The 23619-nt window shown below is 39.6% G+C and overlaps 1 protein-coding gene and 2 pseudogenes across 1 annotated transcript; 1 reads left to right on the plus strand and 2 right to left on the minus strand.

Annotated features, from left to right (window-relative positions):
- Window positions 1-34: 34 nt before the first annotated feature.
- Window positions 35-21687, plus strand: LOC124083330 (sodium-dependent glucose transporter 1B). The gene is made up of 4 exons (XM_046429933.1): window positions 35-292; window positions 16257-16425; window positions 17840-17956; window positions 19420-21687. Exons 1-4 carry the CDS (start codon window positions 152-154, stop codon window positions 20412-20414), a joined length of 1422 nt encoding a protein of 473 aa, XP_046285889.1. The 5' UTR covers window positions 35-151; the 3' UTR covers window positions 20415-21687.
- Window positions 5951-8164, minus strand: LOC124083323 (la-related protein 1B-like; annotated as a pseudogene).
- On the minus strand, window positions 8271-11171 carry LOC124083341 (integrator complex subunit 7-like; annotated as a pseudogene).
- Window positions 21688-23619: the final 1932 nt, after the last annotated feature.

Below are 23619 nucleotides of genomic sequence, written 5' to 3' on the forward strand. Positions count from 1 at the left end.
CTACTTGCCAGGACCTGACCCGAGACGAACCCCGGAGGGAGGCGCACCAGGAGGGACCTAGGGGCCTGGAGGGACTGGAGCTCAGAGCTCCAGGGTGCACCTGAAAGCTTGGCGGCAGCAAAACCGCTTCTCCGGAGCCGCCAAGCTGGAGATGGAACTGGAGTTCCACGGGGCCGGGGCCCCGGCCAGGACAGAGCCGAAGACGGTGGGGGTGTCCGCGCGGAGCAGCCGGGCCGCGAACGTGCTGCGCTGGTTCACCACCGTGATCGTGTTTGCCACCTTCCTGGGGCTGGTGAGAGCTGGGGCTGCGACCCTCCCAGGCCCCGCGCGAGCAGGCGCCCTGCAGAGAACGTGGCCTTCCCAGTGGAGTCTCAGCTTTGCCACCCGCGCACTGTGTGACCTTGGGCACTTTTTATTAGTCTTTCCGAGCCTCCGTTTAATTATCTAAAACACGGGCACGTTTCTAATCGTGGAGGGTTACTTTGAAATGCGAAACTGATTACCTAACATGTTTGCCAACTGCAGCAAGCCTTGCCGGGTCTCCCCAGAGCACTGGAAGACCAAAGGGGTTGCCCAGGTCTTTAGCCACGGCCCTTCACACCCCCAAATTATTCTGGGATTTCCTCTCCCTGGTGGCCTGACCAAATTTAATCAGCTGCTTAATTGTGCAGAGAAGTAAACAGACCACAGAGGAAAGCCCTTTCCAGATCACACAGCTAGTTCAGTGGTAGAGCCAGGAACATGTGTCTTACTCTGCCCACAATCCTATAGAAACCAAGCCTTCAGATCCTCAAAAGTTTTTCTTGGAGCAAAGTGCAAGGCTGGAGGCACCTTTGGTCAAATTCCTGGGCAGCCCCTCAATTCACTATTTGTGGACACTTTCATCCCTTGATCACGGAGACACTGGTGAGCTGGAGAGGGGAGTCCTGTGAGGAGTCACTTCTGGTCACTTGGCATCACAAAGACTCTGAGCCACAGTTGTTTTATGAAATGTTTTAAAGCCGGGAGAGGGAGGGGTGAGAAAGAAATCACTTCAGGTGCACATGAAGTAGTTTGATTACAGCCCAAAGTCAGGCTTCATTTATTGTACCGGAAGCTTTCTTTGGGCCTGTGCACACCCTGATCCTCAGTCCTGCTTGGGTAGGACACAGTGCCTCTGTACACAACCAGGTCCTCACTGGGGGACTATTCCTGCTTGGGCTGGAGGCACACTGTCAGTTTGCAGCAGAGTATTGCAGTGAGAATTATTCTTGAAATGTAAATGAATCAGAAATAGATTTTTTTTTTCTTAAAGGCATTAAGGAATTTCTCCTGAAAGCCAACTATAACTCTTAGTTCTTGCGAAAACCTATTAAAAAGAAAATGTTAGACAAGTCCATTTTAGCAGTTTCTTTGCAGAAAGAAATGATTCAGGAAGCAGGTACTACCTAAATCAGTAAAGGTTCAAAAAGATCCACCTAAGAAGGTGGGCAGGCAGTATCTACAGATACAATAAGGAAATGATATGAAGAAATATCTTGAATGGTTACCGTTCATTCAACCGCCCTGGGTGCACATTTCTGAGCAGTTTGCAGCATGTGTCAGGCTGAATGCTTGCTGCTCAGCAACTTGTTCCAAGAATATACTCTCAAGTTCCAGTGTGGACATATTGAGGAATGTTATCGTTCCTTACACCCAGAGACAGCTTTAGGCCAAATTTAATTTTAGAATTCTTCCCTTTCGGTCAGCCTCTTAATTTTGAGAGATTGACTGAAACCTTGAACACAGACACTTTCTGTTACATCCTAATTAACCAATTTGGTCTAAATGGTTTTAAATTGGAATTCTCAGTTTTAAAGGACGTATTACCAGCTGAGTGTGGTGGCACATTCCAGTCATCCCAAAGACTTGTGAGCCTGAGGCAGGAGAACTGCAAGTTGGAAGCCAGCTGGGGTAACTTTGTCAGATTCTGTCTCAAAATAAAAAGGGCTGGGGATGTAGTTCAGTGGTTGAATGTCCTTGGGTTTTGATCTTTTTTTTTTTTATAATTTATTTATTTTTAAAAACTTTTTAGTTGTACTTGGATACAATACCTTTATTTTATTTATTTATTTTTATGTGGTGCTGAGGATTGAACCCAGGGCCTCGAACATGCTAGGCAAGCGCTCTACCACTGAGCCACAACCCCACCCTTGATCTTAAAAATGGGGGGGGGGGAGGACAAATTAGTTGGATGATTCATTATGCTTTCTTCATGTTTTGGTTTACTGTTTGATGTACATGGAATGGAAGCATAGAAATAGTTGTAATTCTTGAGGGCATACAGCACCTCAGGGTGACTGTGATGATGACTATCCGGAGAATAATATGAAGAAATTTCAAAGTACTCTCCTTAACAGATGTATCCAAGGACCAAAGACCAAACTGATCAAAATCAAACAATCCAAAATTCATATAATAAAGGGAATTCAATGGTGTCTGAGTCCAACTGGTCACAGTCTTTGTTCAAAGCATGATGGCAATTAAGGAGCATAGTTGATTGCAAAATGGCAATTCATATTTCTAAACAGAAAGACAAACTTGGGACAGCCAGGCTTGCCAACAACCATTCAGGATGGCTTCAAACAGCTGCTCTCAAGGTCACATCATATGTTCCTTTCTATTGAGAAGTTTCCTTAAAATATCCTGTGGGCAGTGTCTAGAGAATCAGCAGCAGTATTGTTGGCCATCAGTTTTTTTGTTTTTTTCCTCCATGCTGGGGTTTGAATCCAGCCTCATATATGCTAAGCACATACTCTAAACACTGAACTTCATACAGCCACAGCCCTTAGCCACCTTTTTTTTTTTTTAAACTTTAAAATTTATATTTCTGCTTTATGAAAACAAATATTATTCAAGTTTAAATTAGTTCAAAATAAAAGAGTTAAATTAAAATATTTTAAAATCATGTTCAGAAATAAAAGATAAGGTGTTGGGGATGTAGCTTAATGGTAGAATACTTGCCTGCCTGCCATGTGTGAGCCCTGGGTTTGATCTCTAGTTCTTTAACTTCCCTGAGGGTGGGCTATGACTCTTTTTTTTTTCTTTTTTTCAAGCTTAAATATTTATTTATTAGAACCTAGTAAGTGATGATTTTAAAAGCAGAATTTTCATCAAATTAACAATTCAGGACCAAAATACATTTAAAAACCCCATAAGTAAAAGATTATAAAAACAGCATGTCTAATACAAACTATAGAATGTCAGAATTTTAAGACATCCATATAGTATGTTATAGAACTAAAATGTTAATACACTCAGAAATATTATTAATTTGTCTAAGATTTCTTAGTTTATAAAATGTCTAGGTTGCCAATTGAAGAAATTTAGCTATGCAAGTAACAGTTACCATTTAAACAAAAATTATTTTTATGACAAAGAAACTTAGATAATTTTATGATATTCATTTGTAAAGATTTTACAATATTAAATAGGAACATTTTTAGGTTTATCTCCCAAAGGATGTACTTCATTTTCCTTTAACTCCCTTTTAAAAATTCTGTGAGCCATCACATCTACTCATTATAGGCCTGCTGATAGCAAAGGCATGAACTATGTACTTTGATATGGTAGAAAAAACAATTTTAGCAAATTATTGCATATTTTCCTGGTCAATAAATAATTTCAAACTGAAAGCTAAGAAATTTTTAAACCTCCACAGTGAACAATTTTTTTTTTTTTACTTTGATAAGTTTGAATTTTGACAGAAAACAGTACAGGGGGAGGGTATTTCACATGTGACAGGAAACACTGAAGGGAGAGGGTATTTTGTGGTTCTGGGGAGCAAACTCAGGACTTTGTGCACACTAGCCAAGCACTCTATCACTAAGCTACACCCCCAGCCTGATATTCATGTTTATGTGCAATTAATGGTAGCCCTTTTGAAAAACAGGGTTAACAAACTTATATTTAGTATAATGAAAGGTTTCTATTTTGGGGGACAGAGATAATATTTTAAAATGCTCTGAATCAGAAATGAGGGTTTTCTACCACATTCAACTGAATAATGTCAAAGAAGACAAAATGCATTTAAAAAACAATTTTGTAAATCTAGCAAATATGAGGTTGATGGTTTCTTTCTTGTTTTCATTTGCTCCAATTAGTTACACATGACAGCAGAATGCGTTTGGACTCATTGTACACAAATGGAGCATAACTCTTCATTTCTCTGGTTATACACCATGCAGAGTCACATCATTCATGCAATCCTACATGTATATAGGTTAATAATGTTCATCTCATTCCACCACCATTCCCATCCCCACATCCCCTCCCCTCTCCTCACTCCCCTCTGCCCAATCCAAAATGTCTCCATTCTTCACTTGCCCCACCCCACATTGTGAATCAGTAGGTTGATGGGTTCTTAACTAAAATTAAGTAATCGCCAAGGTTCATTTTTATTACAAACTTTTAAGCTATTTTATCAAAGCCGCTGCAGACCTCACTGTAATCTATTTAGCTGTGCATTAGTGAAAATCTGTTAAAATTCCTTATATAGTAATTCTGAAAAAGTCTATTCAAATAGGATCATTAAACTATTGAAAAAATTTGAAATATGGATTACAGATTCCTTTTAGAGTTAGTTCTTTTTCAGAATCTGCCATTTAAATCATCTTCACCAACCTGAATTCTGAAAAAAAAAAAATTTAGCCATTACTGACTATAGATAAAGAGTACTAGTATTACTTGAACAAGTAAAGTTCAAAAATATAACATACATCATTCATTCCATAATTTCAAGAACTAAAGTAAAGAATAACTCATATATATGTATTATTGTCTTTGAATCTTATCTCAGATTCCATCAGGCCTCAGCTAAAAGTTAACATGCCAAAACACATCAGCCCTTGAGTAGGGAGGTGATTCTCTACACGTTCCCTAATGTTTGACATCCAGTTTCCTCTCTTTTACGTAACTATTCTAGGCATAATTCCTGAAGAACATGAACTGAGGGGTGATAGAACAAAACTCCTGTTGGGCTAACAAGAATATATTAGTGCATAAAAAATTTCCTGCTGAATAACTGTTCTTACTGTGGTCATGCTATGTGCAACATAAAACCTATACCATTTTCTTCTGTTTGTCTACTTGTGGAAAAAAATTAGCCTGAATAAAATGTGAAATATATATCAGTTGGCTTTAAAGGCAAAGATAATCTGTTTTTGGCTCAACTATATCATATCCAAAAGTCTGCTTTGATAATATCATATGAAAAAATTTGCATATGTACTTGGGTACATTTCTTCATTAAAGTTTTTCTTAAATATTTCTCAATGTATCCTTACAACTGATACACTTGATCTTTACAACAGAAGTAAAAAAATCACACAATAGAAATGATTTTGTTTTATAGCACTTTAGGTTTCCCATTGTTTTGTTTTAGGAGTTAAAGGGCATTACTGAACTGATACATTGCTTTCCATGGTCTGTGGGATCCATTGGAAGCTCTTGTTCTTCATCATTTTGCTCAATTTGTAGAAATCACTGACTCTTATCATTAGTGTCCTGCTTTAATGTTTTGAATTCAGGGTTCACTCTCCAAGTTTGATCCTGGAATTAAATGCTGAGGAGTACTGGAAGGGTTCTGTTTTGAAGTACCAGGGTTTCCATAGTGGTTTACGTGTGAACCTGGAGCCATATTTGGAGAGAGAGGTTGTCTAGTTGGAAGATGGGAGATTGCTTGGTAACTTTCATGCTGAGAAACTAAACAGTGAGCTTCTTTAGAGGATTACAGAGGTTCAGTCCATGGTCAGCTGACTCTAGAGTTCTGGGCTGAAGGTGATGCAGAACATTATGGCAGGAGGCCATGGCTGAGCAAAGCAGCTCAGGATGTAGCTACACAGAAGCAGTGTGATGCCTCTCTCTTACTTCTATCCAAGGCTTTGAGTTCACATCAGGTAAACTGGTAGACAAACTTTTAGGCAAACCTTGCTTAAAGATTACTTGTTTCAGTACTTTTCTTTAGGATCCATGGACTTCCAATTCTTGGAGAATCTAGGGCGTACTGTGAGTGTGAGCAAAATGTGTGGCTTGGTATGAACTCTGGACAATTGATCAGTTGAGAGAAACCTGCTTGTGGCATGTTTCTTGGAGGAGGGCCTCGGATTGATCATTTCTCTAGTTCTGTTTCCTCATTTTCTCCTCCACAACTTCTACTTCTGTGTTGTCCTTCAGTGCCTCTAAATTCAGATTAAGGTTTTGTGGTGAGAGTCTGAACATGGTAAAATTCAGCAGTGAGGGAAATAGGTAGGAAACCTTGTTCATCCATATTTCTCCAAAGAAAGAGATCACATTCCAAGTTTTCTATACTCAATTTGATGCTTAACATGCTTTTTAAGCAATGCTTCTTTGACAGGCTACTCCTGTACACCCGTGCCGTCGTCACAGTAACACATCATTCTGATGTAAAGTTCTGTTTGAAATGGCTGATCCATCCTTGCACCATGTTCTCAGTAACCATATGACTAATCAAAGTTCATTATGTTTCATTTCCCCTATTATTATGAGGTGACTGATTTGCTGTGGGTTGACATCTTGACCCAGGTCTTTCTTGAGGGTCTGGTCTTACATCATCTAAGAGGAGTGGTACCCACTTGTATTAATTACAATTAGTCCAGTGTTCACTAATTCTCCTGGTGTTGGCCAATTTGCCATATCACTGAAATCACTGGCCTTACTGACCTTGTTGGATTTCTTTGGGTTGAGTTTTCCTGTTTTTATAATTTGGGGAGAAATGAGTGAGGCTGCCACCTCACCAGCTGCCTTAGCCATATTTTACTTATTTAATTAATTTATTTTTTATGTGGTGCTGAGGATTGAACCCAGGGCCTCACACATGCTACACAAGTGCTCTATTGCTGAGCCACAGTCCCAACCCCTTAGCCACCTCTTAAATGACTATATTGTAGCCAACCAAAATCAGGGAAATTTAAGCTCAGCATTTAGTTTTGTTCAGCACCATACACAAGCCCCCCACATCAGTGAAAGGCAATCTAAAACTAAGATTTGTTCCACTAAGTGCTTTTTGTTGAACATGTTATCATTCACATTGCAGAGACTGGCTTGTACCCTTCTCAACCCATGGGGTCTCATTGGCTTCAAGGTCCAAAATTTTTAGCAACTTATGTGATAGCTTCAAATTCCATGTGGTGGGACATGAAGGAAAATAGGCTTTCATAATACTACTGCCAAGAATGAGCACCCAGGACCCTATTAGCAACTTTTACTATAGAGATTAACATGTTTATCTCCTTCAAGGTTGGTATAATTTTGAATGTTGACTGCTTTGGCCTCTGATTATGGGAGGTATGGGGAAGCTCTTGAGGAGGTAGGAGTGAGCCAGGTGAATAAGCAAGATCCAAACCAGTAAGGAGTCCAAACATAATAGACAAATTCTCCACAGAGCCAGTAAAGGCCCTTAGAGATTGGAAAAGAGGGCCAGCTAATGGCGTCTGGCTAAATTTATTAACTTGCTAAATCTGCAAAGCTATAAACAGGTCCAGTGGGAAATTTTTTGAGTTCCTTTTATGCCACCATGTAAGTGTGCATGATCTCATTTAGTGGCAAGAGACATTACTGGATTTAATGCAGTGACATCATGCAATGTCTTGTGCCAATATAGGTAATCCCCAGGTGTTATTACTCAAAACATATTTTGCAGACATCACCCCAATAAGTTTTCTATATTAGTAGAGATATGTCATGAACTGGAAATATCAGGGTAGTATCTCAAGCAATTATAGAAAGCAAGGAGTAGTGATGTCCAGAATATCAAGGACTGCTTCCCCTCTTCCTTTGTGGTTTCAAGGTGAGTCACTGGGAACACGGGGCAGCACTGGAATAATGGAATTGTTTCCTGATTTGGGGGCATTAGCCCACAAACCCAATAATTGCTCTGAGTTTTTGATAGAGCATTAGCCTTTGCTAAAGTTATTTACATTATGGTCTTGTGTATTTTCCTGAAAGCAAAAGGAAGGGATTAGTCCAGCAGGTAATAGAGGGAAAAGGGAGAAAAAATAAGTCTTCAGGATGGTGGAGAAGTTTTGATCCTAGATCTTGGGAAAGCTGTCCACATCTAGGATGCCCTCTGCCTCTGGGGAGAAACCTCCTTGGTCAGCTTTACCTTAAGGTCCCCAACAGGTGTCATTGTCAAGAGTCTGGAGGGGTGCCACTGAGTTGAGAGATGTAGATTCAAGACTCAAGGCCTTGAAGATCTGTTGCAGAGAGGAGCATGGCATAGTTTCTTCTAACGGTCATTTCCAAAATATTGTTGTCATTTCCGAACACTCACTCTCCAGGTTCTTAATCATGGAAGTTCTGGTTGTCATCACGTGGTGGGACATGAAGAAAAACAGGCTTTCACAATAATGCATTAAGACCTTGCTCTGTGGAGTCATGTGAGAGTTTATGGAGTGGGAGGTATGTGAGGTTCTATCACTGGGGGATGGGCCTCAGCATCTGCTTCTCAAGGGGTCAGTCTTTGTTTTTCCAGTAGGAATGAATTCAATTGCCATCAACTGGTAATACTAAGGCAATCCAGTCTATTCATTGAAGTTTTGCCTAATGTCATTGTGTCTGTAGCATTTTTTTTTAAGCTGTCTGACATCTTGTGCAGAGCAATCTGTTCTTCTCTCACTGGAGATTGCTCCAGGAATGCCTTGTACAGAAAACACATTTTCTCGTAACTGTAGCTACTGTTACAGCATCAGCCTGTCTCCATGGGAAAGTTTCTATATAACCAGAAAATGTGCACTGAAGGTGACAAGTGAATGAAATCTATCATTTCCAGCATGTATTTCTTATGGCTTTTATTTTCTTACCAGAACTATAAACTGGATAAATCCAACGTGGGTTATAAGCCAGTTGGACAATTTTAGAATCGTTACCCTACTGATGTTTTGTATTAATTTGGATCATTTCATCTCTTCCATGATGAATCTTGGAGTACAGAGATTTTAATCATGGAAGCTGTGAAGACTTAGCAAGGACAAGGCAGCCATCCAAGTGCTTCATGAGTACACGCTTAGCAATGTATATCCTCTTAAGTACCAATTTTGTTTCTACAGTCCAGGTGCATAGCACTATTTATTAAATAGGTTATGATGGGTAATAAGACTTGTGTCACTCTTATTGGAGTTCATTCAAATTGTATAACTTCACAATTTTAATACTGGTTAAATTAGCAGAAAAATATACGAAGACATTTCCTTATTGTGCTTGATTTTGGGTTAAACATCAGCTTGATGTTTACTAGCCAGTCAGTTTCTTTGTTAAAATTCTGATAACCAAAGGAATCACTTTCCTTCCTTCCTAATTTTCTTTCTTCCTTCTTTTTCTTTTGGTCCTGGGGATTAAACTCAGGGGTGTTTTACCACGGAGCTATATCCCCAGCCATATTTTTAAGTTTTTAAATTTGAGACAGGGTCTTGCTATGTTGCTTAGGTTCTCACTAAATTGCAGGTGCTGCCCCCGAACTTGTGATCCTCCTCCTCTGCCTCCCAATTCACTGGGATTATAGGTATGTGCCACTGTGCCTGAGTGATCTTTTTAAATTTTTTTTTTAATATTTATTTTTCAGTTGTAGTTGGACACAATACCTTTATTTTATTTATCTCTATGTGGTGCTGAGGATCGAACCCAGGGCCTCACACATGCTAGGCGAGTGCTCTACCGCTGAGCCCCAGCCCCAGCCTTTACTTAAGCAGATGATGCTTTCTGCTGACTACAAAACTCAGTAGCCAAACTTACTAGAAGCTCCCATTGCTTCTCTGTGTCTGATCGGCTTATCACCTTATAGAGTTCCTCGAGGTCCCCAAGCATTCAATTGCCCAGCAACAGCATATCACAGGATCCAGGCGGAATCCTGAACAATGTTCATCTGGGTCAGCAAGGTCTCACCCACTGATTGGCTAGGATGGGGCCTGCCTTGGCCAACTTCACCATACTATTTAGAGCAATCTTTAAAGTGGCTGACCACTTGAACTATCATCCTGACTACAGAGCACCAGAAGGGATTCCAGGCCAAAGTCAGAATCTTGCTCCAGTGCCCAAAGCTCCTTCTCTTGGACAGTCATATCCATTAGGATTCTCACTCCATGAGCAGCAATGCCCCTGTTATTATAGGTTACAGCATTCTTGGGCTAATTTGACTAAGTCAGAAAATCTGGAGGAAGAAGCCACATTTCCTGGAGCTATGCTGAGCAATGTCTGCTGGTGATGCTCCCTGATAGTGAGCAAAGCACAGGAAATATCCCTAGCTTTAAGTCATCATGTGTCCAGAGGGCACATTCACAGAGTGGATGTTCTCCCTACTTCAAGTATCCAGTGTTTTATTGGCAAGGAATTTCAAGTCTTAAATAGCAGGTTTCTTTACTGCTTTCCTGGGATCATTCTTCAATACTGCATCAGAATCTGAATTTGCTCAAGTGTGTCAACCAAGGGTGAAGATGTAAGCAGAGTAAAAAGTGTGCAAGGGAACAGTCACCATTTCGGTGGAAGGATAGGACAGGACCAGCTATTGTAAAAGCCAAGGAGCCCTGGAGGTCAGAAGTGCATCATGCTGCACGTGCTGGAGGTGGAGATCAACTTCAGCTTCAAGTCTACTGGTGTAGGTAAACCTTGAGTCTTTTCCCAGATTTTTGTTATAAATTCCTATAGCAAGAGAAGTTGGCAGCAGCAAAAACAGCAGCTTAAATTTCTACATTATCATGTGAATCCAAACTCTGACGAATACAGGGCTGAGCATACTTCCCCTCAGGAATTATTGATGCCAGATTTCCCAACAACAGGAGTGTTATGGCGCTTGCCACAGGATCATTACTAAACATCATAGAGAACATTCTCTTCACAAATTCATTTAGAATCTTCTCCATATGGTTCTCGCTTTGTTGTGTAACTTTAAGAACACAGAGCCTCAGGAAATTGCTTCCAACTCTGAAAACATCAGATAAATTTAGGAATGCAGAATGGATGAGAATAGAGAATGGAAGCCTCCGAGAAGTCCTGAGAAAGCAAGTCCTACTTCACTCTGTCTACTATTTTTGACATGTGTTACAACTTTGTCCAGTTTCATTAAGAACAGGGTTAGTGTCCAGTTCCTGTCTGCTATAGCTGGCATCATCTGCCATGGAAGACTGAGTTGAGTTTGGCACCATGACCTGAATAGTGACTCCACGAGCTGGGTCAGAAAAGTGGCAAACTCTGCCCCAGCACCTCCGTCTTCTTCCACTGCCTTCTTGCAGATTTTCCCTCTGCGTCCAGTCAAACCAGGTTTCACACACATCCTGGAATCATCTTAAAGTTAACATGCATCTGCACTTGACAGAATGCAAGAATGTCATTGAACACCAAACTGATAGTGGCTAAGGAAAGCAGCAGATAGAACAATTAACTCTGGGAATAACTGGACTTAAAATGGTTATGTTTGAAGATCATATGGAACTTTATTAACCATACTGATGCCATTGACAAGAAAATATGATTATTTCTGTTGCATGCAACAGTTTTTCTGTGTGTGTGTGTGTGTGTGTGTTACCATCTAGGGGTATCAGGTTTGTTGTCTCCACTCAGTAAAGAATTGAAGAATAGGACACAAAGATAACAACCAAGTAACAGATTTATTGAAAGAGCAAAAGTTATCAGTAACAGACTTCTCCAAAGAGAAGGGGCTCCTGAGCCAGAAGTCCAGTGGGGAAGTTTTGGATTGTTCTCTTTTTAGTCCCTGGAATTTCCTCCTTTTCTTATCTCCTCCCTTCTCCACACTCTTCACACTGTTGTTCATTGGTGTCCCCAATATCCATGCATCTATTTTAGTTTTTCTATTGGATCCCCTGCTTAGGGGCACTAGTGTGGAAGTGTTCATCTAATTGGGTCCCCTGCTTGTGTCCACAAGCATTTCCATCAACCGGGAAGTTGACCTCATTGGAAGGCCCTCTCCATACTTCTTTGGTCTGGATCTGCCCCTGACTTTCTTCCTCACCACCTTTCCCTGGCTAGCTATGCCCTTCTACATCTCCCTCGTGTGTGTGTGTGTGTGTGTGTGTGTGTTTGTTTAATAAGAATGGGTCCTTGTTAAGTTGCCCGTGCTGTCCCAAACTCCTGGGCTCCAGTGATTTCCTGCCTCAGCCTTTGGAGTGGCTGGGACTCCGAGCACATGCCTCTGTGCCAGGCTCTTACATGCAACATTTACAATAATAATTAGAACTATGACTGATGGGGCTGGGATTGTGGCTCAGCAGTACGAGTACTCGCCTAGCACATGTGAGGCCCTGGGTTCGATCCTCAGCACCACATATAAATAAATAAAATTAAAGTATTGTGTCCACTTACAATAAAAAAAAAATTAAAAAGAACTATGATGATATAATACAAGCATTATTAGATTTCTAGGTATTTCATATAGTTTCTGAAACATATCAATAAAATATTCATACAAACATAACTCAGTGAAATTTTAGCATTACTTATTATTTGACACTGCTTCTTATATAATCCAATATATTGAATAAGCCCAATTAGTTCAATATCTCTTTTTATAAAGAGAGAGATCCTTTAGAGATATGCAAGGGCACATCTGGAAAATTAACTTCAGGACAAGAAAAAGACTTAATTCAAAATTTGATTTTGTGAAGTTCTTCAAAAATATCAAAGGAAGGCTGGGTTGTGGCTCAGCGGTAGAGCACTCGCCTAGCATGTGTGAGGCCCTGGGTTCGATCCTCAGCACCACATAAAAATAAATAAAATAAAGGTATTGTGTCCAACTAAAACTGAAAAATAAATATAAAAAAAATTTTAAAAATCAAAGGTTTAAAACATTTGGTCAAAATAAGATCAGAGATCATCACATTTTATTTATTTATTTATTTTTTTAAAAAACAATTTCTTTTAATATCCATTTTTTTTTAGTTGTGGCACGCTACCGCTGAGCCACAACCCCAGCCCAGATCATCACATTTAATCAAAGTGATATTAACACTTCAAAGACAAATACAGAAAATTACAGTAATTGAAAAACCTTAGTTCTTTTAACAAAAAGAACTCTGTTTTTAAATGATCAGAAACCTAATAAAGAAGCACAAGAAAATAACACAAAGCACAAGATTATCTTGGTAAAACAGATTCTTTGCCGTTTAGGCCAATTACCTTAAATGTGAGAACAATCCTTCACAATTTTCAATTAAGAGTTGACCACACTAATTTGACGCAGGAAGATTGCAAGTTCTAGGCCAGCCTCAGCAACTTAGTGAGACCTCAGCAATTTAGTAAGACCGTGTCTCAAAATAAAATTTAAAAAGGCCTGGCTATGTAGCTCGGAGGTAAAAAGTACCCCTGGGTTCACTCCCCAGCACATAAATAAATAAGTAAATAAATAAATAAATAGCTGATCAATACTCAAAAAAAAAAAGGTTTTTTTTTTGGTGGGGGGGGTGTTTTCATTTTTGATATTAAAGATTGAACCCAGGGTCACTTTAACACTAAACTACAGTCTCAGACCCACTTTTTGGAAAAAAAAATAAATTTGACACAGCTAAGTGGCTGTGTCTGGCCTTGTAGCCTTGAATTTGTAATCCTTCTGCCTCTGCCTTCTAAGTCCCAGGCATGTTTCACTGCATGTGGCTAAAACCTTGTTGTTTTGATAGTAAGGACCAGATTCTAGTTTTTGCATTGTAACTTAGATAGTAATAATCAATTTTTAGAAAAACTTCTAAATAATTCCTTTTTTCTAATGTTAGCTTGGTCACACATAGAATTCCTTTCACACAATTCATCTTCCATAAGCCTTCTACAATGTTCTTAGTCACTCATTCTATTAAGTTCAGTTTCGCATGTCAATTGGAATTTACATTCCTGCATATCTACCGAACACTGAGAAGCAATCTGTTTTAGTCAGATTTTTCTGCTGCTGTGACATAAAGACCTGACCAGAACAATTGTAGAGGAAGAAAAGTTTAGTTGTGGGCTCACATTTTCAGAGGTCTCAGTCCATGGACAGCAGGCTCCTTTCCTTGGGGCTTGAGGTGAGGCTGAACATCACTGATTGGCAGAAGGAAGCAGCTCACATGACGATCAAGAAGCAGAGAGGGAAACTCCACTCTGCAAATACTACACATACACCCATAGCCATGCTCCCAACGAACCCCTGCTTCCAGTCACTACTCAGTTAATTCCAGAAGGGTTTAATGCGCTGATTAGGTTAAAGCTATAACCCAATCATTTCTCCTCCAAACCTTCTTGCATTGTCTCACATGTGAGCTTTTGGAGGACACCGCAAATCCAAACCATAGCACATACCATTGTGAACTCCACTCCAGCAATTGTACAATGGCAAGTCTATAAACTGTAACTTCCAGAATCAAGTGCTGTCTCATAGTGTAATTTGTCCTGGTGGCACAGAACCTGTTAATAACAGTTCCAATATCTTTAGTCTTTGTATCAAAGAAACTGTAGAGGGCGCAAAAATTTAACACAATTCCCTTAGCTTTATTTGTTTTAAATCGCCCTGAGAATGAAATTCTTGTTTGTATGGATTTCTCTCACCCTAACTTTCCATTATTGTTTATTTGTTGGAGGAGCTTCCTGGAAGGAAGGGTGCTGGGGAGGGAAGGGGCATCTCTCCCATGATACGGAAATGCACTAGAACTGAGTTACATCCCCAGCCCCCAACTGTTCATTCTTGATTTGAAGGAAAAAAAAAAAGCAAATCATTATGATATAGGAAGAACATCTTTTACATGAGAATATTTCGTACATCTGTTTAACTCATTTATTATGAACAATTATGTTTGAATTGCTTGTAAAGATGGGACATCAAACAGCTAACCATCATGTTATATTTGGCAGACAAATTTTGTACTATAGAGATCACTTAACTCATTTTACTTGTAAACCTAAGTAGGAAAAGTTGTGTATCTGTATCATATGGAATACTGAAAACCCTAAAGACACGCCTGTTTTCATTAAACCAACCATATTCTTAGGAATCAAAGATTACTCAAGTCACATAAAATTGAAAAGAATACGGGTTAGTTCTTATTTTTCAAAGGAATACTTCATTTGTATTAGAGTTTATTTTTCTTAAAGCCAATTAAGTGGAGCTCTTTTATGATTTAATTTGCAATTAAAGTATTATAATAGAAAATCTCACACATATATCATATGTAAAGATCTACATCAACATCTAAACAAAACCAGACTTTAACATTTTTCATTTCAACGTTTGCCCACCCACCTGGTATGTATGTATGTATGTCCCTTTCTAAGGAAGCTACACAGACTGTGCTCCTGGTAGCTTTGGAATTTCTTTGAACAAAAATGTGGATTTAGAAAATTTTATATAGTTTAATCTCCTGAATATCATATATGTGTAGTTCAGAGGGTGGACCCCCATTGTACCAGCAAAACTGCTGTTTTAGTAACATCAAGTGTGAAAATAATGTTGATAATTTAAATTTCTGACATCTGAATTCTCATGTTAGTTCATGTAGTTATATTTGAAAACATGCAAGTCGATTTCAATAAAAGTTTTAATGTTATTGTTTAATTAACTTTTAATACAGAGGTCTTCTATTTTTTTATTAGAAAGTGCAAGAAAAAAAAAGAAAAGAAAAGAAAAAAGAAAAGCCAGAAGAGCTCAATCATTTTTAAAAATTGAGAATTGCCAATCAAGAAAAACCATGGGAATCTATAGCTCTAATCCTAACAGTATTGTCATTTTATATTTTTATTGATTTTGGTTCTGAAAATAATCTCTTCCATGACACTGTAATCCCTTGTTATGGTTTGGATGTGAAGTGTCCCCCAGAGGCCACGTGCTAAAGGCTTGGTTGCCAACCTGTGATGCTACAGGGAGGGGATGCAAGCTTAGGAGGCGGGGCCTAGTTGGAGCCTCTGAATCGTCAGCAGAGCCTTCCTTTCTCTTGGCTTCCGGGCCATCATGAGGTGAGCAGCTCGGCTCCACCATGCGCTTTCTGCATAATGTTCTGTCTGGCCACAGGCCTAAATGCATGAAACCAGTGACTCTGGGTGGAAACCTCTGAAACTGTAAGCCAAAATGAATCTTTTCTTCCTTTGATTTCTGTCAGGTATTTTGTCACAGCGATGAAAAGCTGAGTAACATCCCCCATCCCACTTTTTTTTTTTAAGCTGGAAAAAGCCACCACTTAGATGGACATAATTTTAATGATTGTAAGTGGAAAAAAAAAAAAAAAAGAAAAAAGCTTTTTTGTCTTTTTAAATTTTAGGGACTGGGTGTCGCTATACTGGGACCCACCTTTCAAGATTTGGCGCGGAATGTAAACAGAAATATCAGCAGTCTTTCACTAATTTTTGTGGGCCGTGCCTCTGGATTTCTGTGTGGCTCTATGATTGGTGGAGTTCTTTTTGACTGTATGAATGATTTTTTACTCATGGGTAAGTAAACGCTGATTTCTGCTTGTTTGTTACTATCATTGCATTTACCACATGGCTCTACATTATGAAAACAGTAGCCTGCAGAGTGAAATGGGTGGGATTTTGGTATCCTCTGTGGACTGTGTTTCCATGGTTCTGTTTTCACCTTGGCAGTTCAGGGCAGTCTGTGCTGGGCCCTGTGGAAACTCAGATCAGCCCTCAGGTGTGTGTGTTAGCAATCCTTAGCCTTCTAGATCTTCACTGTGACTTAGGTACCACTTCACTGTAATTTAGGATCTTTCACTGGTTGTCCAAAAGGCTCTGCTCATCAGGGTGTAGGGCAGATCTCCTAGGGCCACAGACATTAGAAAGAGCTCCTGGAACCTGCCCAGGCTCTATGGACTCCAGATTGAAAATGAGAGAAAAGGGATGGTAAAATGAATTGAGGTAGGCTACATTTTTGTCCCTTCTGCCTCATGTCAGTGATGGCCCCAGAATGTAAATAGATGCCAAAGCTTTTATCATACTCCTTTTTGGATGAATTGACACATTTTTAAAAAATCCAGATTAATGTGATAAAATTCCTCTGGAAGCAAGGAGAATCATTTATTGCTGATAAATACACAAAGAAGCTCTTTTAATTCCAAAGCAGGTTGAAAAAATATATTTCTGCCCATATTTCTCAAAATTATTAGTACATTCCTACTATATTGATTGCATTTTGACTTATTAAACTGTTAACTTCTACTTAAAAATTCTTTAGTTTTTTTTATATGTGAAATATTTAAGTAAATAATTTTTGGCCTTTCTCTTTTGCTATAAAACTTTTTAGTATAATTTATAGTCTCGTTACAACTAGTGCTGAATTATATTCATGTCATAGAAATTTACATTGTAGTCTACAAGCCAGATAAGGTTTAAATGAAATAATGTCTTGTAAGAGCTTCTGCAACCCATGATTCATGGGTTCCCATAGGTAAATTCCTGATTACACACTTTTTAAAAAAATATTTTTTAGCTGTAGATGGACACAATATCTTTATTTTTATGTGGTGCTGAGGATTGAACCCAGTGCCTCACACATGTGAGGCAAGCACTCTACCACTGAGCTACAACCCCAACCCACGATTATACACCTTTAATTTGATCTTATTTTGCGCTGGAAGTGATGACCATAATGCATATTCTTTTTTTTTCTTTCTTTCTTTTTATTTGGTTCCAGATATGGAACCCAGGTGCACTTTACCACTGAGCCACATCCCCAGCCCTTTTTATTTTTGTGGTTTGAGACAGGGACTTGCTAAGTTGCTGAGGCTGACTTTGAACTTGCGATCTTCCTGCTTCAGTCTCCTGAGTTGCAGGGATCATAGGCATGTGCCACAGCGCCTGGCTTCACACTGTTTCTAAATAGTTGCTTTTTACCTTTTCTTCTCAGGGATGTCAATGTTAGCTACTACAGTTGGTCTTTACATTATTCCTTTGTGCAAGAGAGCAGTATTACTGATAGTCATGATGTCTGTCCTTGGCACTTCAATAGGTATTCTGGATACAGGTAAGTGAATTCTTCAGTGTCACCTCTGGGAGAGCAGGTGGTATTAAACTATCACTTGCTAATAGAAGGGAGATCAGTAGAGTACAGCAAGTGAATCAGGGGGAGGGAGGAAGGGAAGGAAAGTGAAGGTACTGGGGAACGAGATTGATTAAATTATATTATGTGCATGAACATATATGGCATAAAGAATCCCACTAGTATGTATAATTATAATGAACCAATAAATTTAAAAAAAAACTGTCACTTGCAATGCTCTTGAAATGACATAGGCTTTCTGAGTGGGTCATTCAGAATCACTCTTCTATCAATTATTCTTGCTAGTCAGGGTATCAATTTTTGAGCCACCAAATGTAAAGTGAACATAAAGGATTTTGTTCTGTGGGAGATTGTTGATTTATATTATCTAAACAGGGAAGGACACCTTCCTGTGGCTAATTCCAGTACAGAGAAGCAAGCTTTCATTTTGTGATAGATTTTTGTTATTGTAGTATAAGGGATTGATGGTTCACTAGGATAAAACAAGTTTGGAACCCTTATTTGGTGGTGAAAGAAGAGAAGCAGCCATTCAATTTAAACTATACCCTTGTTTTGGAGTGTTTTTGAGTTGAGAGAAACCCGTATTGTATGCTACCTTGGTTTCCTTTCTTTTCCCTCTCAAAGTTTCCTGCCCCTCTGCAGTTGAGTTAATCCATGGGTCATCCAATGACACAGGTGATGTTTATTGAGGGCCAAATCCAGCTTTGAAGGTCCACTTTCCCATTCTAATGTTATCAGATACGGCAAGGAAATATTTTATGTGTCAGGCTTAGTTTGGATGTTAAACTACAGGGTAGAATTATACATTCATCAGAAAATATCTGATCTTTTAAAAAGGAAGCCAAACAATTGATGCTTCCAGTCTTTCACTTTGCAGGTGTCCAGACAGGGTGAATGCAGATGCTGAAAGGTGTTCTTGTTCCGGGTAACGGGCATACTAGAATCCTACAGTATTCGGGTTCCTCAAAGTGTATTTTGCATCTGGTTTATACATAGGTAAATGATGTTCTTGAAGTGACTACCAGTTCCAAGAAAAAGAAAGCTTTAGTAATTGGCTACTATCTGATGGTCATATTTGTCTAGTAAATACATATATATTTTAATTATTTAGAAATAAATAGGTGAATAAGCATTATTTCCCAATACAGTGTTAGCACTGTTTTATGAAAAGCTTTGGTTAATGTGCTTGGAGGTAGTGGTTTATCAGCTTATAGAATTCCAGCATGCATGAGATGTCATACACTTAGCTCTCTGGTGGTATTGGGTTAGAGTTCCTCAATCAGAGAACTGGGTCAGGTGTCATGTTCGATAACTCTGAATATTGCAATGTGCAAGCCACATGATACAGACTCAGCCTTCTTTTCTTAATTACCTTTTTCAGCGTTACTGTGTTTAACATAAATCATTTCCCCATCTTTCGTTGGCAGGTGGTAACATCCTCATTTTGGCTCTTTGGGGGGACAAAGGAGCCCCACACATGCAGTCATTACACTTTGGTTTCGCCTTGGGTGCTTTTCTGGCTCCACTTCTGGCTAAATTGGCACTGGGTACCTCAGTGTCTGCTGAAAACCACACAGAGCCTGCCTTTCAGCCTCCAGCCACCAATGGATCATCTGAAGCTGACTCAGCGCCTCTGTTTGGATTGCCTGATGACATGAATCTATTCTGGGCTTATGCTTTTATTGGTGCTTATATTTTCATAGTGTCTGTCTTCCTGTTTGCTCTGTTTTTTAAGAAAAGCTCAAGGCAGGAAAGAGCAAAAGTATCTGCTCAGGCATATCGAAGAGCTGAATATCACAAGACCCTTCTCTGCCTCCTTTTCGTGTTCTTCTTTTTTTATGTTGGAGCAGAGATAACATATGGCTCCTATATTTTCTCCTTTGCCACCACCTATGCTGGCATGGAAGAAAGTGAAGCCGCTGGGTTGAACTCCATCTTCTGGGGGACCTTTGCAGCCTGCAGGGGCCTGGCGATCTTCTTTGCTGCCTGTCTACAGCCGGGCACCATGATTGTGTTGAGCAACATTGGCAGCCTGGCTTCATCTTTATTTCTGGTGCTTTTCAACAAGAATCCACTTTGTCTCTGGATTGCCACTTCGGTGTATGGGGCCTCAATGGCAACCACGTTTCCCAGCGGTATTTCCTGGATTGAGCAGTACACTACCATAAGTGGGAAATCAGCAGCCTTTTTGGTAATTGGTGCAGCCCTGGGAGACATGGCTATTCCTGCTGTAATTGGTGTTGTTGAAGGACAATATCCAGACTTGCCTATTGTTCTGTATTCCTGTTTAGGATCAGCAATATTCACTGCTGTTATATTTCCTGTGCTGTATAAATTAGCCACCTTGCCTCTGGATCGCCAGCGAAAAGCTAACAGAATGAGTGAGGACAAGAAAGCTGTGCCCTCTATTTCTAGGCTATAAAAATAGAATAAAGAGGGGGATGCATAAAAATGGGATGAAATGGATTTTGAAGTGTTTTGGAATGAATGACACAATGAGTCATCCTTTAAAAGAGATGTGGAAATATTTTGTTACAACTCGTGGTCAGTCTCCAATCTCTTCCAATCTCTTCAGATGTGCTAACCTTTGCATCTTCTGCAATTAATACTGGTGATTCATCTATGAAGCACCTTGCCAGAAGTTAGGACAAAAAAGGGGCAAACACTTAGGGAAGATGGATTATTTATGTACTGCCCTGAATAATTACCACTTTTGAAAAAGCCAGCCACAGGAGAGCATTCACAGATTTTCAACATGCTCTGGGGACATTGAAATAGGATGTCTGTTCCATTTGTAGCAAATGCTAAAAAGTTACAAAGTGTTGCATACTTCCCAGAGTCTTCCATAAACTACCAAGTAGTATCTAGTCAGGAGACTAGTGTTTGGCATAAAGCTGATTAAGTAATATTTTATGGTCTATACCTTTCAGAACGTGCCAAGAAGCCATTTGTTTGAGAACTTGGGTAATGTCCTAAAAGAGCAAAATGAGGGAGGAATGGATTGGATTTGCTGTGTAAATATCCATGCATCCGTAACCCTGGAAAGTTCAGTAGTTTCATGAAAGAACATCTTTGGTGGAATAAATGCTTTTATTAATTGCTTTACCTTACCTGTAGGGTTAGACCAAAGAATGCTATGGACTCACTTGATTTTTGATTTCCATGAAGAGAACACAGCAGGGCCCAGGAGACCTGGCTCTACACTGAGAGACTTAACATGTCTATCATGTCCTGATCTGTGATTCGAGAAATGAAAATGAAATGGTTGCCTAAGAAAATCCATAAATTTCAAAGTTCCTACAACACATCTCCTAAATTAACCCATGTGTCAGTCCATCCTTTGTTTTTAATGAGAAATGAAACAAAAATTTTAAGTATATGCTACCAATAATGAGTAGGTTCCAATTTAATATACTTAATTTTAATATATTATTTGAATAAATTTTTTGAAGAATAACTTTTTGGTGCTGAATTTAATTGATCCTAAGACATTCATTTTTACCACACTTTTAAAATCTCTGACATCAGGATATACCTTCCAATCAGTGATCATTAATATTGTGGCAAAGTTAGTTCCATGTTCCCCCTATACATATATAAATATATAATAATGCTCTATTTTACAATCACTATCTCAGATTCAGTTAAATACAGTAATTCTTTCCATTATGGATATTAAAGAGTTTTGCAGAGTTTTCTTGTGTTTTTGTTTTTGCATTGCTGGGAATTAAAGTCCTGATCTTATGCATGCTAGATGAGCACTCCACCACTAAGCTATCCCTGCTCTGAATTAAAGTTACTATTATGTGTTAATTTTCTCTCCATTTATGTTAGGGGGGATGTGGCAACACTATTTTGATTTCAGAAGCTGTTTCGAAGTTGGCTGCAGTAGAGCTGCGCACAGGGTCTTTCAAGGCCTTTGCCTACCTCCGAAGCTGAGTCTGAGCTAGTTTCAGGATTGGATCTTCACTCATTTTTGAGTAGAAATCACATAATAAGCTCTGCAAACCAGCCATCAAATTTAATTTACAGTGAGGCACAGGGATTGGACTACTTATGTCCCCTGTGTAGGGCTCCCCCTCTCTGAGTTGGAAGTACCTGAGAAACAAGAGTAAAGAGGAGAAGGTGGCTTGGTGTCCAGGCAGCCAGATGAGAAAGGCATATCCCCATGAGCAGGACAAAATTGGTGTGTCTATCTTCTGATAAATGACTAGAATTGATGAGAGATTTTGGTTACTTCTTTCCAAGTTTTATGCTAAATCACATGTGATTTCCACCTGATTGCAGGATGTTTGTTTTCTTGTATCCAACTTCTATAAATTTGCTTTTAAAGAAAAAATTGGTTTCGTTGTCTTAATGAAACCACAACACCTTTCTTGACCGCTGCCCATTCACCTTCCATGCCCAACACAACGCTGGTTCACACTAAGAACCTAACAACTTTGGAGAAGGCTGATGGAAAAGTTAACACCAAAGAGCCAGGTGTTACCTTACCCTTAACCTGAGCTTGGCAACCACCTCTGGTCCATTCACAGCTTTCCTCAGGCTGTTGGGTCTTAGGAGCAGTTGTTTAGCTGCCAGGAAACTCATTACCACAGGGATTCTACTGCCCACCTCAACTTTTAGAACACAGAAAATGTAGCCAAGGGAAAGAAGCATGTTAATGAGAATGTGGCAAAAATTGGGAAATCGACACCAGAAAATTTACTGGATTAGACAATCCAAAATGTGAATGGCTATTGTGTTAGTCAGCTTTGTTTTACTATAACAAAAATCTGAGACAATCCACTCAAAGAGAAAAGATTTACTTTGGATCACAGTTTTGGAGTTTCCAGTTCACGACTGCTTTTGGGGGGGAGTAGTGCAGCACATCATGGCTGGAGCATGTGATGGAGTAAAACTGCTCACCCTGTGCCCAGGAAGCAAAAGAGAATGAGAAGGGGGCCAGCATCCCAAAGCTACTTTAAGGCACACAGTTTCTATGACCTAAAGACCTCCCACTAGACTCCATTTCTGAAAGGCTCCGCCACTTCTAATAGCTCTGCTCTGGAGACTGACTCTGTAACACATGGGCCTTTGGGGGACTTTTAAGATCCAAACTATAGTATTTATCCCTAACCCCAAAAGGCTCTTGTCCAACTCACTTTCACCATCTGTCCATTCACCCAATATGAACTTGCAAAAAGTTCCCAAAGAGGACTGTCCCAGTATTGTTCAATATTCCAAGTTCAGAATGTCCTCTGAGAATAAAGGCAAACTCTTAGGTGTGAGCCCTTGTATACATGAAAAAGGAAGTTACATACTTCTACGATACAAGGGTGGCACAGTCACAGAGTCAATCTTCCCTCCAAGAGGAATAGAAAGAGGGATTGGATTAAAACGAGACCTGAACCCAGCAGGGAAAACATTACATCCTACAGGTCCATGTCCAGCATACAGGGTACACTGGGGCAGGAAGTGTGCTCCCATGTCCTGGACAGCCCTACCCCTATGGCATTGCTGTTTTAGCCCACATGACCACTTTCTTGGCTGGCTCTATTTAAGGGAAGCCTGCAGCTTCCCTTGGCAGGCATTTCACAATTCTGGCATTGACTTTCCTGTGGTCTCCTTTTTAGTTTTGCCTTCAT

Source organism: Marmota monax, unplaced genomic scaffold (assembly GCF_021218885.2).
Source record: "Marmota monax isolate L192 unplaced genomic scaffold, Marmota_monax_Labrador192_F-V1.1 WCK01_AAM20220418_F8-fsc00276, whole genome shotgun sequence".
Taxonomy (NCBI): domain Eukaryota; kingdom Metazoa; phylum Chordata; class Mammalia; order Rodentia; family Sciuridae; genus Marmota; species Marmota monax.

Bases quoted from the DNA above. Each gene is read 5' to 3' on its own strand.
- LOC124083330 (XM_046429933.1), top strand. From the start codon at position 152: ATGGAACTGGAGTTCCACGGGGCCGGGGCCCCGGCCAGGACAGAGCCG. The intron at 293-16,256 runs GTGAGAGCTGGG...TTTAAATTTTAG, and splicing joins TTGCCACCTTCCTGGGGCTG to GGACTGGGTGTCGCTATACT. The intron at 16,426-17,839 runs GTAAGTAAACGC...TTTTCTTCTCAG, and splicing joins GAATGATTTTTTACTCATGG to GGATGTCAATGTTAGCTACT.